At 39.7% G+C, this 21,945-nt stretch overlaps 1 protein-coding gene across 1 annotated transcript in view; it reads left to right on the top strand.

Moving 5' to 3' along the window:
- The window catches only part of LOC130929544 (voltage-dependent R-type calcium channel subunit alpha-1E-like), a 118,181-nt gene that overhangs the window by 68,903 nt on the left and 27,333 nt on the right, over positions 1-21,945 (top strand). The window contains exons 10-24 of the mRNA XM_057856760.1: positions 1,248-1,363; positions 2,402-2,455; positions 7,852-7,932; positions 8,029-8,238; positions 8,324-8,436; positions 11,310-11,422; positions 11,528-11,659; positions 12,005-12,074; positions 14,359-14,476; positions 14,589-14,656; positions 14,784-14,851; positions 17,049-17,795; positions 19,403-19,614; positions 19,728-19,860; positions 19,935-20,064. Of these exons, the coding sequence (XP_057712743.1) occupies positions 1,248-1,363; positions 2,402-2,455; positions 7,852-7,932; positions 8,029-8,238; positions 8,324-8,436; positions 11,310-11,422; positions 11,528-11,659; positions 12,005-12,074; positions 14,359-14,476; positions 14,589-14,656; positions 14,784-14,851; positions 17,049-17,795; positions 19,403-19,614; positions 19,728-19,860; positions 19,935-20,064 (2,365 nt within the window). The remainder of the gene's footprint in view (positions 1-1,247; positions 1,364-2,401; positions 2,456-7,851; positions 7,933-8,028; positions 8,239-8,323; positions 8,437-11,309; positions 11,423-11,527; positions 11,660-12,004; positions 12,075-14,358; positions 14,477-14,588; positions 14,657-14,783; positions 14,852-17,048; positions 17,796-19,402; positions 19,615-19,727; positions 19,861-19,934; positions 20,065-21,945) is intronic.

A 21,945-nucleotide genomic window follows, 5' to 3' on the forward strand; every position in this document is an offset into this window, starting at 1 on the left:
TGTGTCAGTTCAAGTCAAGCAATATTTACTTATGGAGTTTTACCCTTATTTTTTTTAATAACCATTTAAGTCACTTCTTCTATACTCCACACACAAAAACAAAAAAAAAAAATGGCCCAAATGTGTATTTTAAATCCATGATCCATGCCCCTGATTCAGTCCTTCTAAACTATAGACACAACTCCTGCTTTACATTTAAAGTGCAGTTGCAGTTCTAAAACACTTTTTTTTCAAAGCAATGTACACATTCGGGCCATTTTTTTTTTTTTTTTTTTTTTTTTTTGGTTTTTTTTTTTTGAGCGTGTAGTATAGGAGAAGTGAGTTTAAAAATGTGTAAAAAGTGTAAAACTCTATAAATAAATGTAACTTTACTTGAACTGACACAAACTATTACATTAAAAATGCAACTGTGGTGTGTTCTCTTCCGTTTGAGCCACTTACTACCACAATTTCTGTCTAGTGGTTGCATTTACTGTCGGACAACGACTTGCTAATTCAAAAGCACCTGGGTCATTTTAGCCACCTCTCGGTTTTCCGGAGGAGAGGCCAAATCGGCCATTGCTTGGGAATATTAGGAGTATTTGTCTTGAGAAGGGCCGAGTCGGCCTCTGCTGGGTTTTCTGGGTTTGTGTGAAAGACTTCAATGTGAGGCGGTTTTACCAAACAAGACACGCTGACATCTACGACAAGATTACAGGGAAGATACGCAGCGAGAAATTGAAGCAACTTGAAGCTAGTTTAATTTTACTGCAGCAGTATTTCGCAAGATCCCGAGAGTCGAAAGAGAACGCCACATAGGCTAGTTGCGAGATTGTTGAAATTATTAATTAAAAATAATAATAATAAAGCAATTGTGACACACAGAATGGCTTGTTAAAAGTTGCTTAAATATATCGCCAAATCTGGCCCCCTTTGCAAAAAGTTTGGACACCCCTGCTGTAGCTAAACTCTTTTGCTGTCATTGGCGGCAATAGACGTCCAATCCATTTTAACTGGGAGGGGCTGGAAGCGACCAAAAGAAAATTGCCATCAATAGGTGTTTTCAATATCAATTTCTTTTACTAACTACCACAACACATACTCTGATCTGGGCTGGTAATGAAATAGTTAAGCTAATCATAACTTCCCTGAAGTGACAACAGTCCCTGAAAAGTTTAATTGTGTGCTAATCGCTGTCAAAGGCACCCAGTGAGCTATGTGTGTTTTTTTTTCTTTTTTCTTTTTTAATTGAATTCATGTCATCTCAGAGAGTTTGCCAAGGAGAGAGAACGAGTGGAGAACAGGCGGGCCTTCATGAAGCTGCGGAGGCAGCAGCAGGTGGAACGCGAACTGAATGGCTATCGCGCCTGGATAGACAGGGCAGGTACTGCAACAAATCACTGTGCGAGCTTGGATAATTCACTCGCCATTTTTCACTTGAGCAAAATTCACCCGACGTCATTTTTGGGTACACACCGGGCGTCTGCGCTATAGGGATGCACACACAAGCGCTATAATGGCGTCTGAGCTGGCCGTCTCCCACGCAAGTAGAGGGTGAGAAAAAGGTGATACTGACTCACTCGCTTACAGTAAATGTGTGCACATTTATGCATGTGGATTGTGTGTGTGTGTGCTTGTTGGTGTGGGTGAGTGTGGGAAGCGAGAGTGAGAGTTATTGCGAGAACTGAGCAGGGAATAAGAGCTCCTTCTCTCAAGGAGGTCACACTGGCCTCGGAGCATTTACATCAGTGCTGTTCTCGCTCCCGAAATCGGAACCATCCACTCAATGTGTTCTGTATTCCCTCAAATAGACTAATAGGCTCTTGTCCCAATTCTCGGCAACATTCAAAATGTGATGACTCCTTTTTCATCAGGAAAAAAAAATCCTGTTAATAATTAGATCTGCAAAGTAGAAGGACTGATAGTGTGGTGGTACATGCTGAGTAGGTTTGATTCCCAGTGCTCTAAGCCAATGCTGGCCCTGGATTTGAAAAAAATGAGGGGATTGCATCATGGGTGGGATTCGGCAAACAAACTTTGCTACACAAATTATATGACTCTAACGACCCTGATGAATAGATTTACCAATACCATCAATTGTCCATAGTGCTTGTCTACATACTTTTATTTAGAAATTAGGCAATGTATACAAGAAAAAAAAAAACCTGAAAACTCAAGAATCTCATTGAACTAATACTTGTCATTATCAATATCTAAAATGTGTGTCCGTCAACTGATAAATGTGTATATTTTGTGGAGCTACGCAACCAATTTGTTTTGCCCGGTTTACCTCGTTTCTCGCCATTTCCCGGGTAACTGAAACTCCTAACAGACGCCTCCTGTCCATATGCATTTAAGTAAACAAACATCACCCAGTAACTACTTGTATGAATTCTGTTTAAAAACCTTTCTGTCATTACAGAGGAGGTAATGCTGGCAGAGGAGAACAAGAATTCGGGGAGATCAGCATTAGATGGTAAGCTCTTACTACACTTAAATAAAATAAACCTTATACTGTATATAAAGTTAAGAAAATAGGTATTTGAACACCCTGCTATTTTGCAAGTTCTCCCATTTAGAAATCATTGAGGAGTCTGAAATTTTTATCGTAGGTGCATGTCCACTGTGAGAGATATAATTTAAAAAGAAAAATCCAGAAGTCACAACGTATGATTCTTTTTTAAGCAATTTATGACCAAGGCACGACCCATCTTCAATGCTCTGACTGAAGAAAGGAGGTTGTTCCCCAAAATCTCACAATACAGGGCCTCAGTCATCCTCTCTTTAATACAGTACACTCGTTCCTGCAGAAAAATACTCCCAAAGCATTATGCTACCACCCTAATGCTTCACAGTAGGGATGGTGTACTTGAGAGAGTACTAATCATTCTTCTTCCTCCAAACACGGTTAGTGGAATTATCACCAAAAAGTTCTATTTTACTCTCATCTGACCACAAAACCTGCTCCCATGACTCTTCTGCATCCTCCAAATGGTCATAGGCCAAGTTAAGACGGGCCTTGACATGTGCTGGTTTAAGCAGGGGAAACTTCCGTGTCATGCATGGTTTTAAACCATGACGTCTTAGTGTATTACCAACAGTAACCTTGGAAACGGTGGTCCCAGCGCTTTTCAGGTCATTGACCAACTCCTGTCGAGTAGTTCTGGGCTGATTTCTCACCTTTCTTAGGACCATTGAGACTCCACGAGGTGATATCTTACATGGGGCTCCACTCTGATTGAGAGCCATCATGTTTTGCTTCTTCCATTTTCAAATGATTGCTCGAACTGTGGATCTTTTTTCACCAAGATGCTTGGCAATTGCTGCGTAGCCCTTTCCAGCCTTGTGGAGGTGAACAATTTTGTTTCCCGTGTCTTTGGACAACTCTTTGGTCTTGACCATGTTAGGAGTTTGAGTCTTATTTATTGTATAGGGTGGACAGGTGTCGTTATGCTGCTGTCGAGCTCAAATAATTGCATCTGATTCAGGATATTACATGGAGGTGGACTTTTGATGGGCAGACTAATAGGTCTTTCTGGGTCAGAATTCTAGCTGATAGGTGTTCAAGTACTTATTTGCAGCTGTATCACACAGATAAATTGTTAAAAAATTATGCATTGTGATTTATGGATTTTTCTTTTTAGATCATCTCTCTCACAGTTGACATGCACTTACGATGAACATTTAAGACTACTCCATGATTTCTAAGTGGGAGAACTTGCAAAATAGCAGGGTGTTAAAATACTTATTTTCTCCACTGTATATATATATACTGTATATATATATGTACAGTATATATACTGTATGTACAGTGCCTTGCAAAAGTATTCAGCCCCCTTGAATCTTGCGACCTTTCGCCACATTTCAGGCTTCATACATAAAGATATGAAATTTAATTTTTTTGTCAAGAATCAACAACAAGTGGGACACAATCGTGAAGTGGAACAACATTTATTGGATAATTTAAACTTTTTTAACAAATAAAAAACTGAAAAGTGGGGCGTGCAATATAATTCGGCCCCTTTACTTTCAGTGCAGCAAACTCACTCCAGAAGTTCAGTGAGGATCTCTGAATGATCCAATGTTGTCCTAAATGACCGATGACGATAAATAGAATCCACCTGTGTGTAATCAAGTCTCCGTAAAAATGCACCTGCTCTGTGATAGTCTCAGGGTTCTGTTTAAAGTGCAGAGAGCATTATGAAAACCAAGGAACACACCAGGCAGGTCCGAGATACTGTTGTGGAGAAGTTTAAAGCCGGATTTGGATACAAAAAGATTTCCCAAGCTTTAAACATCTCAAGGAGCACTGTGCAAGCCATCATATTGAAATGGAAGGAGCATCAGACCACTGCAAATCTACCAAGACCCGGCCGTCCTTCCAAACTTTCTTCTCAAACAAGGAGAAAACTGATCAGAGATGCAGCCAAGAGGCCCATGATCACTCTGGATGAACTACAGAGATCTACAGCTGAGGTGGGAGAGTCTGTCCATAGGACAACAATCAGTCTTACACTGCACAAATCTGGCCTTTATGGAAGAGTGGCAAGAAGAAAGCCATTTCTCAAAGATATCCATAAAAAGTCTCGTTTAAAGTTTGCCACAAGCCACCTGGGAGACACACCAAACATGTGGAAGAAGGTGCTCTGGTCAGATGAAACTAAAATTGAACTTTTTGGCCACAATGCAAAACGATATGTTTGGCGTAAAAGCAACACAGCTCATCACCCTGAACACACCATCCCCACTGTCAAACATGGTGGTGGTAGCATCATGGTTTGGGCCTGCTTTTCTTCAGCAGGGACAGGGAAGATGGTTAAAATTGACGGGAAGATGGATGCAGCCAAATACAGGAACATTCTGGAAGAAAACCTGTTGGTATCTGCACAAGACCTGAGACTGGGACGGAGATTTATCTTCCAACAGGACAATGATCCAAAACATAAAGCCAAATCTACAATGGAATGGTTCAAAAATAAACGTATCCAGGTGTTAGAATGGCCAAGTCAAAGTCCAGACCTGAATCCAATCGAGAATCTGTGGAAAGAGCTGAAGACTGCTGTTCACAAACACTCTCCATCCAACCTCACTGAGCTCGAGCTGTTTTGCAAGGAAGAATGGGCAAGAATGTCAGTCTCTCGATGTGCAAAACTGATAGAAAAATACTCCAAGCGACTTGCAGCTGTAATTGGAGCAAAAGGTGGCGCTACAAAGTATTAACGCAAGGGGGCCGAATAATATTGCACGGCCCACTTTTCAATTTTTTATTTGTTAAAAAAGTTTAAGTTATCCAATAAATGTTGTTCCACTTCACGATTGTGTCCCACTTGTTGTTGATTCTTGACAAAAAATTAAAATTTTATATCTTTATGTTTGAAGCCTGAAATGTGGCGAAAGGTTGCAAGGTTCAAGGGGGCCGAATACTTTTGCAAGGCACTGTATATATACAGTATATATGTATATATATATATATATATATATATATATATATATATATATATATATATATATATATATATATATATATATATACATACATACATATATATATATATATATAATTACATCTTTACCCATTTTTAAAATGTGAGAGACTGTACTCATAAAAATCAGCTTGTGCATTCCTGCTGCTGTGTGGTATAAAAGTTACGACCTGCACAGTGAACAGCACAGAAAACGATGGTAACAGTAAAATAGGAAATAGAACTTCAGGCATGACACTCTTTCACGAGATCGATGGTGCCTATCGCCTATCTCACTTTTCGTGGCATAAAAATTCAATGAGACCTATGTTGTAATGTGCTACTAATGTAATGAACTGTGGGCTTACAAAAACTTCGTGAGACCATAGACTTCATAATATATTGACGGGACACGGGACGGGGCCAATTAATAGGGGGCCTATCTCCATCAAAGTTGACAGAGTTTTTTACGTTGAAAATTCTTGTGAATAAATGCTTAAATCCCTGAATTCTTAATAGATATGGATGTAAAACAGTCTCGATTCTTGGTTAAAATATATATTTTTTTTAAATCGAGAAGTTAGCATTTATTTTACGTAAATATGTCGAATGTGCTGCTAGTCTTTAAGCCACTGTGGCGCTGCTTTATCACCACAAAGAGCTTTTACGTTGAAAATTCTTGTGAATAAATGCTTAAATCCTTGAATTTCTTACCGATATGAACGTGAAACAGTCTCGATTCTTGGTTAAAAGCAAAAAAACGGGCAGTTAGCATTTATTTTACGTAAATATTGCGAATTATGACGCCAATGCCGTATAGCTGTTAATTTCTCCCATTGATTTTTTTCACGTTTCAAAATGCATGCACGGTACGAAAAATATAATAATTACCTTGAATCCTCGAACAAATCACTCCTGAGACAGTCCTTCCTGTTTGTATGCAGTGCAGCTTTCTTACTTTTTCAAACTAAATCCGCCGTTGGATCGTTGCATGTGTTTTAGAATAACTGCGACCGACTTAAGCGGAGTCTGGGATGGCCCCCTAATCAGGGGTGAAAGTGGGCCAGAACGATCAGGAACGCAGTTCCGGTATAAGATTCAGAATGCTGTTCCCGTACACGGTGCTTTGATTACGAAAATATGACAGCAACTGTTAAAACGCTATGTACAAAAAAAAAAAATGCTAAGCTGCCACACATGCATTTACTTCAGCTCCAAGAAGAAAACAATCTACCAAGATCAGATTTACATACACAATTATATTTGTTCATTTATGTTAGGCTACTTATTCATTTCCCTATGATTTAAAAAAGTCAATGTTTGCGCGATCTTCAAAATATATTCCGTTTCACTCTGCATAATATAAGTCATTTGTGTTTATATTTCTGAATGTATGTTACTTACATCTTTATTATTAAAAAAAAAAAGTAAATGTTCACATTAACTTCGCATTTAATGTATATCCTATGTTCTTAAGTAGTTAAAATTGAGGTTTGGCATTTAGTATGTGAGGAAATGAGGGAAAATAAAAATTAGGAGATGGAGGTTGGGGTTATTGCTGTTTTTGTTAACTTTTATTTTGCAAATCATTGAAAAAATACAATTTTGAATGAAAATCAGTTTTGTGTGTGTTATAGAAATAACTGTGCTAAAACAGTTTTCTTTGCATTTCAGTAGTTTAAGAGGTTTGACCCCCCCCTCCCCAAATGAAAGACAAAAATAAATAAATAACAAACAATTCTGGCTCCATGGCGATCTTCACGTCGGGGAGTTCCGGCAAGAAATTCTAGCCACTTTCACCCCTGCCCCTAATTGAAGGCGTGCGCAGTGCCTGGGGAATGTGTCCTGTCAATATCATTATAAAGTCAATGGTGAGACAAAAACACGAGGAATCTTGTGCTCATTTGGCTCAGATGTCGACCCGCTATAGCAACAATAACACCGTTGCACCCGTGCACATCATCATACTGCGACACCCAAATTGAAATGTCATCAACAATAGGCCATTAACGGAGGCATGATAGGAAGCATTATGACCAAAAGGGCAGCAGGATGTTATGTTATGGTGCGATATTTCAAAGCAGGAAGTACATTTGTATCTTTTACAGTTTTGTTAAGTATTTTTACCTCTCGTAACCTAAAATGTCTTTCTTAACAAGAGGCAATATTTTCCCATTTAAACGTGTTGTAACCTGAAAATAACGTTTGTAGAGAAGTTCGTAACTCGAGGTACCACCTCAAATTTCTTTCTTAACAAGAGGCAATATTTTCCCGGTCTAAACGTGTTGTAACCTGAAAATAACGTTTGTAGAGACGTTCGTAAGTAGAGGTACCACTGTATTAAGTTATTTTTTTGTTTTATTCTTTATTTACTGAAATTCCACAATTGAAAATATCTACAACAACAAAGTGCTGAAGAGAGCCAGTAAGAAAACAGGAGCTCGTCGAGGAGCCCCAGGCGATGACAAGTTCACAGACATGTCCACTGCCAGTGAGTCTTTTACTTCGGTCGTTCAGCCTTTTCTGATGACAGTAGGCATAATCACACCAATTTATCTTTCTTTTTTGCCCCATCCTTATTTGGCAGGCATGTCCCGGTCCAGAATGAACTTCCGCAGCGGTCGGCGCGGTCCAGCTGCATACTTGCGGCGCAAAGAACGCATGTTGCGCATTTCCATTCGCCGCATGGTGAAGACGGACACATTCTACCTGATGGTGCTTAGCCTGGTGGCTCTCAACACCATCTGTGTGGCCATTGTGCACCACAACCAACCTGACTGGCTCACCATCTTTCTCTGTGGGTGACCATAGTTTGGTTTTTTTTATCGGTGGACGTTGTCTATTTTGACCTCATGGATTGTTTTATTTTGTTTTCTCTCCAGACTATGCAGAGTTTGTATTTCTGGGGCTGTTCCTGGCTGAGATGTTTCTGAAGATGTATGGTTTGGGTTTCCGTCTCTACTTCCATTCATCTTTCAACTGCTTCGACTGTGGCGTGAGTGCTTCGTGTGGTTAAAGATGTGCTTTTCCTTCATATTATATTACTGCAGGTGTATTTTTTGCACGTCCCTTACATGCTCGTCAAAATGAACCAAGTATCAAGGATTCTAGCTCACCATACACAACATATTTCCTGCCTTGCTGTTTGCGAGGAGAGCCAACCTTGCATACTGCTGTGCCCAGGGCCGGCCCAGGCCATTTGGGGGCCCTAAGCAAAATAATGAAAAGGGGCCCATATTTTTGGCCCACCATTTCGTCACAGTGTACTGTGAAACCCATACATGCAACCCAACCCATACGTCCATATTTTGTATATTAATCAGATTTTGTTGCACTGCATACTTCAAACTTCTCACCCCAAATGATTGTCAGAACTTACAGTAGATAGCGCCAAACCTTTTCTCTAAAAGAGGAAAGAAAGAAGTTAAGGAAGAACTTTTATTTTTTTAAGCTTGTAATCAAGTATCAAAACTCACAAAAGTCAAATAAAGCAAACTGTAGTAAACAAAATAGAATATAAATTAAACAATTGCCAGATTGGGGGCCCCCTTGTGGTCAGGGGCCCGAAACAGCTGCATAGTCTGCATATAGGCTGGGCCGGCCCTGGCTGTGCCAATGGCAGGAATGTATTTTGTTACTCTAACAAAACACATGGCTTTGTAAATAATGTCTTATTCCATTTATTCTGATTTGATTGAAATGGTCAAGATGCCGAAACAACATTTTAAGCATTAACTCATTGGCTGCCATTGCCGGCGATAGACGTCCAATTCATTTTGACTTGGAGACAAATTGGATTGTCATTGTACTCTGTACAATGACAAGAAAGGCTTTCTATTCTATTCTATTCTATTCTATTCTATTCTATTCTATTCTATTCTATTCTATTCTATTCATGTTGCTGTCAAGAGCAGTGAAACATGGTCACTCTATGCCAGCCAGTTTTTGTTTTTGTTTTTTTTTGTTTTTGTTTTTGTTTTTAATTCCACAGAGACAAAATTTGCAGAAGAAAGGAAATGTCCAGTGACAGCAAAAATGGAATTTGGGAATTTTCTTTTCGCTTTGTTACAACCACTGCTGTACTAATAATCTTTTTATATACTGTACCGTATTTTTTGGACTATGAGTCGCGTTTTTTTTTTCTTTTTTCATAGTTTGGCTGGGGGTGCGACTTATACTCTGGAGCAACTTATGTGTGAAATTATTAACACATAATTATATCATTTCACATGTTATTTTGGTATTTTGGAGTGACACTGATGGCTTGGTAAACTTGTTAGCATGTTCTTTATGCTATAGTTATCTGAATAACTCTTTATAGCTATGTTACGTTAACATACCGGCCACGTTCGTATTTCGTTGTTCATGCATCATGTAACATTATCATACTGTACACCTATTCAGCATGTTGTTCTCTATTGTATTTTTGTTTTAAATTGCCTTTCAAGATAGCATATCTGTTCTTTTTGTTGGATTTTATCAGGTAAATTTCCCCCAAAATGCGACTTATTACTCCGGTGCGACTTATATGTTTTTTTCCTCTTCGTTGGGCATTTTATGGCTGGTGCAACTTATACTCAGGTGCGACTTATAGTCCAACAAATACAGTAGCTATTAGAGGTGTGCAAAATTTCCGATTCTTAGAGTATTCGCGATTCGGCCGTGGAAGATTCGAGAACGATTCACAAACATCCAAATTCCGATTATTGAAATATGCCAAGTAAAGCAGAAGTACGACACACTCAGCGCGCCGCGCGGTCTTCGGTATGCAATTAGGGACGGAGCGAGAGTAGCTAAACATCATGCTTCTCATTACCCGGCCCCTCGGGTAACGCCAATGCTCAACTCACGGCTCTAGCTCAATTCATGCCACAAGATAAAAAAAACAACAACAACATACCTGACTGCTGCCGAAAAGCTGCTACAAGCCACATTATGTTACGATAGATATCATTTATATAGGACTAGATGCATTATAGCTTCGGTATCGTTACCAGCACATCTACAAAAAACTAGATGCGGGCGTTAGTAACGGCCGCCATCTTAAAGCAGTACACTTCCCTGCAAGGCTGTTGTTGCGAACCTTCCAAGCGAACCTAATTAACTTTTTATCTAAAATACTCCTAAATCAGTAAAATATTGACTTGAATCTATCTTTAAAATAGTTTTAAAACTTTTACATGTTGAAAGTAGACAAAAGAGAAATTATGGAATAACAGGAGCAATTTTAACAACTTTAACGGTTGATTCACAACATTAAATTAATTGAAAGTAGTTTAAAGCTGCTGATATAGAATGGGGACTGGAGTTTTTTATTTACTGTTATTTTTGTATATTTGTTTACTGCTATATGTTAACTTGATACTGAAATAGTAGTTTGGTTTAGCCTGAGAGGATTTTTGAACAATTTTGAAACTAATGTACAAATTAAAAAAAAAAAAAAAGGAGTGGGGTGCATCAATAATCGTTTTATAATCGAATCGGAGCCTCTGAATCGTAATCGTAATCGAATCGTTAGGTGCCCAAAGATTCCCAGCTCTAGTAGCTATATTATTGGGATAGCTTTGTTCAAATTGGGGGAAAAGACATTTAGATGTGCATTTTGTTCTGCTCCTTAATTGGGACTTGATCTTGGCAGACCTTCAAAATCACATGACTTAGACTCATAAACAAATACTGTATAAGTGATCAGGACACCCCTTAGTAAAGACCCTCCAACCTCACGTTTGCTAATACAAAATTTGTGGCTCACTTTTTCCAATGACGATATCTATAGCACTTTGTCAGCAATTTGAAGGCGCAATATTGTGTTTTATTGTTATGCAAAGACGGAGACTACGGAGCAACATATCCTTGTGGTTTTTGCAGGTTATTGTGGGCAGCATTTTCGAGGTAGTGTATGGCTTCTTCCGGCCCGGTATGTCTTTTGGCATCAGCGTGCTGAGGGCGCTGAGGCTTCTGAGGATTTTCAAGATCACCAAGTAAGTAGGACATCCACACCACCCTCAAACGCCCCCACCCTAGTGCCTCTAAACATAAACTGTTGTAGTGGGGGATTTTTTTATTTACTTATTTATTTTTTGCAGATACTGGGCCTCTCTAAGGAACCTTGTTGTATCACTTATGAGCTCTATGAAGTCCATCATCAGTCTGCTTTTCCTGCTCTTCCTTTTCATCGTGGTGTTTGCACTGCTGGGGATGCAGCTTTTTGGGGGACGGTAGGTTGTTCGGATTTTTTTTTTCAACTTTTAACCATGAAGCTCATAATTGTGATCAAAATGTCCCAGTGATCGACAATGATAGGTTGGTTAAGACATTCTTCCTGAACCTTGGGGCAGTCCTGTGTTATAAAAATGAGCAAGAATTGTACAAGTACAATCCAATAGTACAAGAATTGAGAAGGACTGTTGTTCGTATTGTGCAGTGGGAAAGCAGCATTGACATTCTTCATGGTGTAGTTGGTATATACAGTAGTACTAAAAACAGATGAAGTGAAAATGGCTCACCATTTTCCTCCTTCTCACTCATATCCCGCTTTTATTTTCCATCTTTCTCCCTTCTAGGTTCATATTTGAAGATTACACTCCCACCAACTTTGACACGTTTCCAGCTGCCATCATGACAGTATTTCAGGTTTGGTCCACCTCCCCGACGCTCCGCACATCTTCCCTCTTGCACCCTTGGAAATTTCTCACCCTGGGTGCACAACTCTGCTCGCTCGCTTGCATCCCCACCCGGCCCCCGCTCCTCGCCCACATATTCATGTACACATGCATGAATAAACATCAAACATGAAGCAAATCCACAAATCCATCTTGTTACAAACACAACTAAGGCCTTAGTTTAAAATTTATGTTAACTTGTTCCTATTTTTCATTTACTAAATGCATCCGTTACTCATAGCAGGCAAAAAATTAACCCTTCTGTGCACAAATGATTTTTTTTTTTTTTTTGGGCTGCCATTGAGGGCACTAGACGTCCAATCCTACTTTTTTCCTCACTAGTATTCAATAGTTATTATAGTCCGAATATCACTGAAATATATACAGTATATTCTTCCTTTTTTTTTTTTTTTTTTTTTTTTTTTTTGATGATTCAATTCCGTCTGTGGCTGGTCTCCAGTCAATTCCAGAGCACATATACAGTGGTATGAAAAAGTACCTGAACATTTTGGAACATTTCTGCATTAAATCACCATCAAATGTGATCTGATCTTTGTCAAAATCACACAGATTAAAAAACAGTTCCTGCTTTAACTAAAACCACCCACACATTAATTGGTTTTCATATTTTAATGAGGATAACATGCAAACAATGACAGCAGGGGAAAAAAATAAGTAAGTAAACCCTCTGCCAACGGAGACTCAAAGAGCAATTGAAACAAATATTTACCCAACAGTTTAGGTCATGTGTGTGCCTAATTACTGATGAGTGGTTTAAAGCTGCCCTGCCCACTATAAAACACACTCCTGGTAAGTATTGTTTTGATGACAAGCATTGTTTGATGTGCATCATGGCTCAGTCATAAGAGCTGTCCAAAGACATGCTATCAAGAATTGTTGATTTGTATAAAGCTGGGAAAGGATACAAAACCATCTCTAAAAGTCTGGATGTTCATCAATCGACAGTCAAAGAAGTTGTCTACAAATGGAGAGAGTTTTGTACTGTTGCTTCTCTCCCAAGGAGGGGCCGTCCACCAGACATGACACAAAGAGTTCAGCTCAGAATACTCGGAGAGTTAAAAAAAGAACCCTAGAGTGTCTGCTAAACACTTACAGAAATCACTGGCACAGTCCAATATCTCTGTGCACACATCAACTATATATAAAACAATGGCCAAGAATGGTGTTAATGGTTGGACTCCACGGAGGAAGCCACTGCTGTTTAAAAAAACATTGTTGCCCGTTTAATGTTCGCAAAAAGGCACTTGGACACTCCACAGAAGTTTTGGGAAAATATTTTATGGACTGATGAAACCAAAGTTGAAATGTTTGGGAGGCCAAGTTGAATTGTTTGGGAGTAACACACAACTTCATGTGGAAAAATGGATCAGCTCACCAACATCAACACCTCCTCCCCACCGTGAAACATGGTGGAGGGAGCATCATGATTTGGAGCTGTTTTGCTGTCCCAGGGCCTGGACAATTTGGAATTATTAATGGAAGAATGAATTTAAAAGTTTATCAGTATGTTTTGCAGGGAAGCCTGAGGCCGTCTGGTAGACAGTTGAAGCTAAAAAGAGGATGGATGCTGCAACAAGACAATGATCCAAAACCCAGAAGTAAATCAACTTCAGAATGGTTTCAGCAGAAAAAAAACACACTCTAAAGTGCCCAAGTCAAAGTACTGACTTGAACCCCATTGAGTTGCTGTGGCATGACCTAAAGACAGCGATTCATGCCAGGCATCCCAGGAATCTGACAGAACTACAGCAATTTTTGTAGAGTACAATGGGCCAAGATTAGTCCAGATCAATGTGCCAGCTACAGGAAGCGTCTGGTTGAAGTCATTGCAGCCAAAGGGGGGCAACATAAAATTAAATGTGATGGTTCACTTACTTACTTTTCCCCCTTCTGTCATTGTTTGCATACTATCCTCATTAAAATATGAAAACCTATAAATGTTTGGGTGATTTTAGTTAAAGCAGACACTGTTTTTTCATCTCTGTGATTTTGACAAAGATCAGATCACATTTGATGGTGGTGTTAAGCAGAAATGTGAGAAATTCCAAAAGGTTCAGATACTTTTTCATACCACGGTACAAAAGGACCACCATTCATGCCCACATCCGCGCTAAGTGGGAATCCATCCCACGCTAACTGTACCAAAGTCAGCGGTGTTGTGTAGATACACTATACTACAAGCAACCTAAGCCTTGTATATCGTCAAACTACGTACTGTACGTGTCTATTTGCAGATATTGACCGGCGAAGACTGGAATGAGGTAATGTACAACGGGATTCGCTCGCAAGGAGGCGTGCAGTACGGCATGTGGTCGTCCATCTACTTCATTGTACTTACCCTGTTTGGAAACTGTATCCTTGATGAAAGCTGACATAACACCAGTTTAAGCACATGTGTCGTAAAAACAGCTGGTAAAGATGCTAATAAGTCATTGCGGTTTCTTCTTATCTAAGTTGCCGTCAGACACACTCCTCAATGTCTTTCTGGCCATTGCTGTGGATAACCTGGCCAATGCACAAGAATTGACAAAGGTTTGATATTGAACGCCGCATCCTCATATCTACCTTCTCTTTAATTTCCCGTGTGAACGGCGCTTCCCTCTAAAATGTAGCCAAATGTGTCACTTTAATCAAACAATGAGTCTGTTCACTTTGTTAGGATGAAGAGGAAGAAGAGGAATTCTTCAACCAACGGTATGCCAGAGGCAGAGATGGCTTAATATCTGAGTAAGTTAAGGGTTAATGTGAACAAATGACCATGCTGGGATGAGAAAAATGCTGAAAAAGTTGACTTGTGTGCTCTTCTGCTTCTGTATTACAATCTGCTGAATTTTGACAGGATACAGTAATTGAATGAAAGGAAGGAAGTCATAGCATTCTGGCCTAATGATGTAGTTTTTATCGCTGTATAAACTAGTTTGATGCTGCCTTGCTTTTAGCCTGGCAGTGACCTTGTGGCTCATGATCTAGTCTAGTCAGACAGGAGGGATTTACTCCGTGTGTCTGGTTCTGTTGGGAGGGGACCGACTTTGAAGTGAAAATATCCCAGTTATAACTGCAGTGTCACAGAAGACCACAGTAGTTTTCGTGCCCCAAAACCTATACGGTATCTCATCCAAGCATGGACATGGCTTGCTTAAGGGCTGTGCGCAGTAGTTTGCATGCTTTACTTTACTGATTCAAAAATTAACGCCAAATGCTTTACTTAGAAATATGAAAATTGATATGCAGAGCCTTATTAGAGCCTATTAAAAATGTGTCGATGTGTATCAAATTTAAATTTATCATTCATTTTTGGGGTAGTTTTTCCCATAAAAGTTGCATAACTCTACCTCTGAATTAATGGTTTTCATAGAGGTGTATTTTAGGCAATGTCTTTTTTGGAAAGTATTTCTTTTGACACTTTTAGTCGGCCTAAATGTTTTTATATTTCAGTAAAATTGAGATTTTCCAAATTTGTTGCCAATATAGTATATTCCAAATATATATATATATATATATATATATATATATATATATATATTAGATTTTTTTTTTTAAATTTTTTTTTAAAATATATTTTATTAAGAGGGGTGCAAGAGCAGAAACTGTTTTTTCAACCTTGTATGTGTTTTCCGCTATATATAAAAAAACGAAAACATCCCAACATAAAACACATTCCTGCATATACTGCTAAGACTGTCATTTGTTCGTTGGTGTACTGTATATATAACCTTGCTGTATTTTTTATGTGTTTTGCTGTTCCATCATGTTGCCAAAGTTCATTCCTGTTGTAAAGTGGCACTGGCCAAAATTACATTAGCACCCCACAGGGGATAATTTGACTTTAGACGCAATGATTAAACACAGATTGTTGAGAATACAAACATTTGCTGTTGTAAACATGTCAGAAAAACATGAACATAAAGTTAATTTTAGATCACGTTTTGGACTGTGTCACCACTGTTCTGTGTATGTTGTAAAACTAATGTCTTGTTTTCAAATCATCACTCATTTATTACATGGACAACAACAGAATCAGAATAACAGTAAGTAAAACTGTATGCATCTGTCTTCTCTAAAAAAAAATCTCCCTTTGACAGTATTTAGATTCTGTCCTTTAGATTTAACACTATGCTTTTGTGTTAATCCTGCACTTTCCCTTTTGTGGTTTTGTGGATATTTTCACTTATCTTTCAGGTAACCTCATTCTTTTCTTCTTTTTTGGATGCCTTTATTTCTTTAGCTTGGACTCTTTCACTTATTTTCCATTACACCTTTAGAGTCAAAAAAAAGGCCTGATCTTTTCTGAAAAGTTTCATTTGGACAAGCATTTTTATTTATTTATGTATTTTTACATAACTGGTTTTCTACATGAATTGTTACTATCCACCAGTAGTGCAACAGTTTGACCTTTTGGAATATGTGTTTGTAAATAGTGACTACAAGCATAATTAGTTCTGACGCTTGTTAGCTTAGCACAGAGAAACAGCTACTGAGAGCCCATCCATTCGTTATTCATTAAATAAAGCTTTATTTGGACAGGTAAATCAAATGAGAACATGTTCTCATTTTCAATGCTGACATTGGAGCATTTTCAGGGTTCAGCCTGCTCTACCAACTGCACCATGGACACAATTATAAAAGACTCACAAAATAACACAGTCTAGTTTGGCGACTGACAAAGTAAATTACCACAATTAATTAGTCTTGGCTGGCAATTACCATTTACATTTGAGGCATAAAAGGGCTAGCTGTTTCTCTATGCAACAGTATGTGCTACGCTTTGCTAAGCTTATGCTAGGTTTAAGCATTGTAGTTTCAGTACTGTAGTTACTTCATAAGAATCTGTCTTCTTACTCAACTGTCCAAAATGTCAAACTAATCCTTTAAAATGAGTTTGGTAACTGCCAATTATTGATCTGATGTGTGTTGTGCTCTTCAGCGGCAGAAGAAGACCCTACCTTTACAGGAAACGTGCCATCCATCGTGGTCGTCCTACCTTTCCCGACGATGCGGATGGAGCGATGGCAGCTGCCGATGAGCAACCCCTCAACAGCTCCAATGCCTTTGCCAACCGCCGCGAGAGGCGGAGAAAAGTCAATATGTCGGTGTGGGAACAGAGGGCCAATCAGCTACGCAAACGCCGCCAGATGGCAAGCAGAGAGGAGCTCTTCAGCAGCCCAGCTGAGGACAATGTGGAAACCCCTAGTACTCACCACGTACCCGCATTGTCTGCAGAAGCCAGCCCCGCCCACCTGCCTGAGTCCCCCATGTCGGTAGGGATGCCCATCCCTGAACCGCCGATGTCTATAACCGTCCCCATACCTGAACCCCCGGCGGCTGAGCCTTTGATCAACCTCTCTGAGGAGAGAACGGGTGGCACTAACCACCGGTCTACAGGTGGAGGAAGACACAGGATGGCCCGCAAGTTCAGACCAGGTCAGGGGGCAGAGGACGGTGCCAGACACCGACGCCACCGTCACCGCGAGGCCCGTGCTGAAGCCAAGAGTCTGGACAGCACGCAGACACCACATAATGTGCTGCTGGTCAAGCGCTCGCTCAGTCAGGAGAGGAGGATTCTGGACGAGAGGGAAGAGAATGAGGAGAAAGCTGAGGCAGAAGACCGGGTCCAGGAAGATTCTGGAATGTGTATCGTCAACCCATATGCCGACATCGGAGAGGATGGAAGGTAGGCTATTATTATCTAATCAGGGAAGCATATATTCCAGGGGTCGGGAACTTTTAACACCTAAAGAGCCATTTGGAACTGGTTTCCACAAAAAAGACAACACTGGGAGCGGCACACAGTTGTTGCCATTTAAAATTAACGTCTTAGCCAAACGGTTGGAAACCAGTCAGGCTCACTTTTTAAACACCGTCGTTCACAGAACACTAACACAAATCAGTGTTTCACCAACTATGTAAACTCATGGTGTCAGTTTGAAGGTGGCACCATCACTTTACATAGTTGGTGAATTAATGACCTGTGTGTGTGTGTTGTGTTTACGAAGAAAGTGTGCCTGACTTGTTCTGCTCACTATAGTAACGCTAAATTTCTCTCATAAGCTCCACAATATGTTTTAATCAAATGTGTTTTAATTTTTAAAACTGAGCTGCATTAGAGGGATCAAAGAACTGCAGCAGGGCCGAGAACGAAAAGTGGTATTTGTCATGTGGCAAAATGGATTTTGCCATGTGGCATTTTTTATGCCATGTGGCAAAATGGATTTATCCATGTGGAATTTTATTGCCATTTCGCAAAATGGATTTTGCCATGTGACATTTTTTCTTTGCCTTGTGCCATTTTTTTGCCATGTGTTGACGGCTATGCACGTCCAAATCTTCCATTAATTTTAAATGGCAAAAAACGTGTGGCTGTGATTTTTGGCCATACACTTTACATTACAGCGCATTGTCAATCAAATGGCACCCATGTAAGGCCATGCCATTGACGGCTATGCACATCCATGCCATGGATACCAAAAAAAAAAGCCACATGGCAAAATCCATTTTGCCACATGGCAAAAAAACAAATGTCACATGGCAAAATCCATTTTGCCACATTGCAAAAAAAAAGCCAAATGTCAAAATGGATTTTGCCATGTGGCATTTTTTCTTTGCTATGTGCCATTTTTTTTTTGCCATGTGGCAAAATGGATTTTTTTTTTTTTTTGACGTCTATGCACGTCCAAATCTTCCATTCATTTTAAATGGCAAAAAACGTGTGGCTGTGATTTTTGGGCCATACACTTTACATTACAGCGCATTGTCAATCAAATGACACCCATATAAGGCCATGCCATTGACGGCTATGCACGTCCATGCCATGGATACCAAAAAAAAAAAAAAAAAATGCCACATGGCAAAATCCGTTTTGCCACATTGCAAAAAAAAAAAGCCAAATGTCAAAATTCATTTTGCCACATGGCAAATACCACTTTTGGTTCTCGCTGTCTCTCAAGAACCGAATGCAGCTACGGAGCTCCGGGTTGCTGACCCTGATGTACTCAAAAGGAAAGACAGAATACTGTGTTCTTCTATAATGAATCTAAACTTACCGTTAGAAAATACCTGCACTACCCAGCGGAGACACCAGTAGTCCAATATACTCTCCTGGGAATACGTACCTGTACTTTTTTAGGAAGATACTGTACCTCTAGTCTTTGGGAAACAACCTGTTCTCCCTTTACTCTCTTAGCAATATTACCTTTTTGCACCTATTTCTGACAATGTAGGTATTTAAAACCATTTCAAATGGTACTATTCTTACAACTTTGTATTTTTGTTTTAATTCAGGATACCTGACATTCCTGAACCTCCTTTATGTGAAAGGCTCCTAGATTGTCATACCATCCCAGTGGAGACCGCTCTGGATGTCACGGAGTATACCGTGTGCACCCTTGAAGCAGAGAAACGCACGGGTTCCCTCCACCGAAAGTCCAATCCGGAAGGGTGTGTGTCCATAGAGATATCTGCACAACCGCTGCTAGAGTTGACCCCAATGACAGGTGAGACACTATTTTTGCTGCATAGTGTGACAGATGTTCTAAACCGGGTGTTGGTAATTTGACAGAAAAGTGCAATCAAGCACCATTTCCGACTAAAGCTTTCTGGTTTGTAGTGAACAGTAAAGAGCTGGAGGCCTACAATTCTGAACAAAGAGACAGAGAGGATGACACAGAGGAGGAGGAACCTCCAATTCCCTCCAAACCTGTAGCACCAGACAGCATGTTCCTTTTCAAGGCCTCTAACCCGTAAGATGATTTGAAAAAAAATATTACTCATTGCATGAAGTGAAAAGCAAATCTTGTTCCTGTTTGGTCCACAGGATCAGAAGGATCTGCCACTACATTGTCACTATACGCTACTTCGAGATGAGCATCCTTCTTGTGATTGTGGCAAGCAGCATCGCGCTGGCAGCTGAGGACCCTGTGTGCACTAGTTCAGAAAGAAACAAGGTAGAAAAATATTTTTTAGCTCACTAGATTTACCTGTTGTGTGTAGTTGTATGTATGTAATGGGTGGTGTGGCGTATGGAAGAATGGACTCTACCTGCTCTTTTCTTCCAAAACACGCTATTTGTGTGAACCCTTTTAATTTGTATAGAATAATTTACGCAAGTACTCCACATATTTCTTTAGTTTTTTTCGATGTTCTCCTATTTCCTCTTGCATCCAGTGCACGTCTGGTTCATTCAAAACTCTAAATTGCCCGTAGGTTTGAGTTTTGAAACTCAAAATGTCACCAACAAACGCGTGCCGGACGTGAGTGACACATTTGGTGTTAAACTCACACGCGTACACATACACGCGCACAGCATGGGTGCTTTGCCAAGAAGGCCATTGTGCAGTTTGTTTTCAGCAGTGAGCCCATTTTGTTATTCACGTGATTGTGGTTTTACATGTTACTATTTTCTTACAATTTTAGGGTTGCGCCCAAAAGTCTTGCTGCAACAAATCACATCACTTTGCCACATTCATTAATTAACTCTACCCACTGCCCATAGTTGGCAGGGATAGGCTCCAGGACTTCGTCCCACATGAGAATAAGCGGCACGGAAAGATGACTGAATGAATGAATGAATTCCATATTTGAACCTTTATTAAAGACTAACAACATCATAGACTTCATTATCATTTGACCGGATACGAGGCTCGGGCCGATCCATAGGGGATGTCACAGGGGACCCAAAAGCAGGGGAACGGAGGAGGCGAGGCTAGGTGGCGGTGAACTCAGAATGGTTATAATGATAAACACAAGTCCAAAAAAGCAAAGTTCAAACAAAAGGTCAGGGGCTCAAACAAAAGGCATCAAACTTACTTACAGGGCGAGAACCAGAACATAGGGGCTTGACGCAGGAACAGACAAGATACTCAGATAAACACTTTGATGGACACACGGCTTGACAATGACACACAGACTGACAATGACCGAACTGGACAGACAGCGCATGGGGAATATTTAAATACAGACATGGGGTAATGAGACAATGTGACACAGGTGGTTGATACAAGAGACAGTGGATTGGTCAAAAGGCAAACGATCGGGCCACAACAGGATAAATCAATGGGTAATCACATGGACAAGAAACTAGGGCAAAATCCTAACCAAACCCAACTCAAGGCATGACAGGGTGCCTATTTTCAAAAACTTAAAATTCCAATATTTTCAAAACCAAAGCCACTAGCAACCTAAAACCAAAACAGGCACCTCACTTAGGTATACAGTATATGAGTCTCCATGAGCAGTGGCATCAAAAAATTCAGTCGTTCCCTAATAAAATCCCGATTAATTATTTTTTCATACAAGTATAACGAAACTTAAATTTACTATAAAATTCTCAAATTTTACGCTAGATGCACAAAAATCACTAAATGCGGAGATAATCACCTATAATTTCTGGATCAAAAGCAACATTTAACATATATAAGTTTTTTGCCCAAAATAGCAACTTTTTTTTGTGCAAGTATTCAACAGCTAATAAATCACTCAATTTTCACATCAGAAACTTATCATCTTAATTTTTCTCAACAAAAGCAAAATGTGCAATTTTCTATATATAATCGCAGTTTATTTAGGTTGAATTCCGATGTTACTATTGCCCAAGAACGGAGACACGTCTTGCCGGCTATCTGGCCCTCGTCGTTTTTGGATTGAAATGTCACATAAAATAAAACACGTAAACGGCAATTTTTTTTTTTTTTTTTTGTATGGACGTAGAAATGTCTAAATTACTACTACTACTTAAAAACCGGGCAGTTATCATTCATTTTACATAAATATTTCAAGCTAAAATTATGCTATTGTGTAAAGCCAATGTGGCGGCCATCGCGAAACGA

This window comes from Corythoichthys intestinalis, chromosome 14 (genome assembly GCF_030265065.1).
Source record: "Corythoichthys intestinalis isolate RoL2023-P3 chromosome 14, ASM3026506v1, whole genome shotgun sequence".
Taxonomy (NCBI): Eukaryota; Metazoa; Chordata; class Actinopteri; order Syngnathiformes; family Syngnathidae; genus Corythoichthys; species Corythoichthys intestinalis.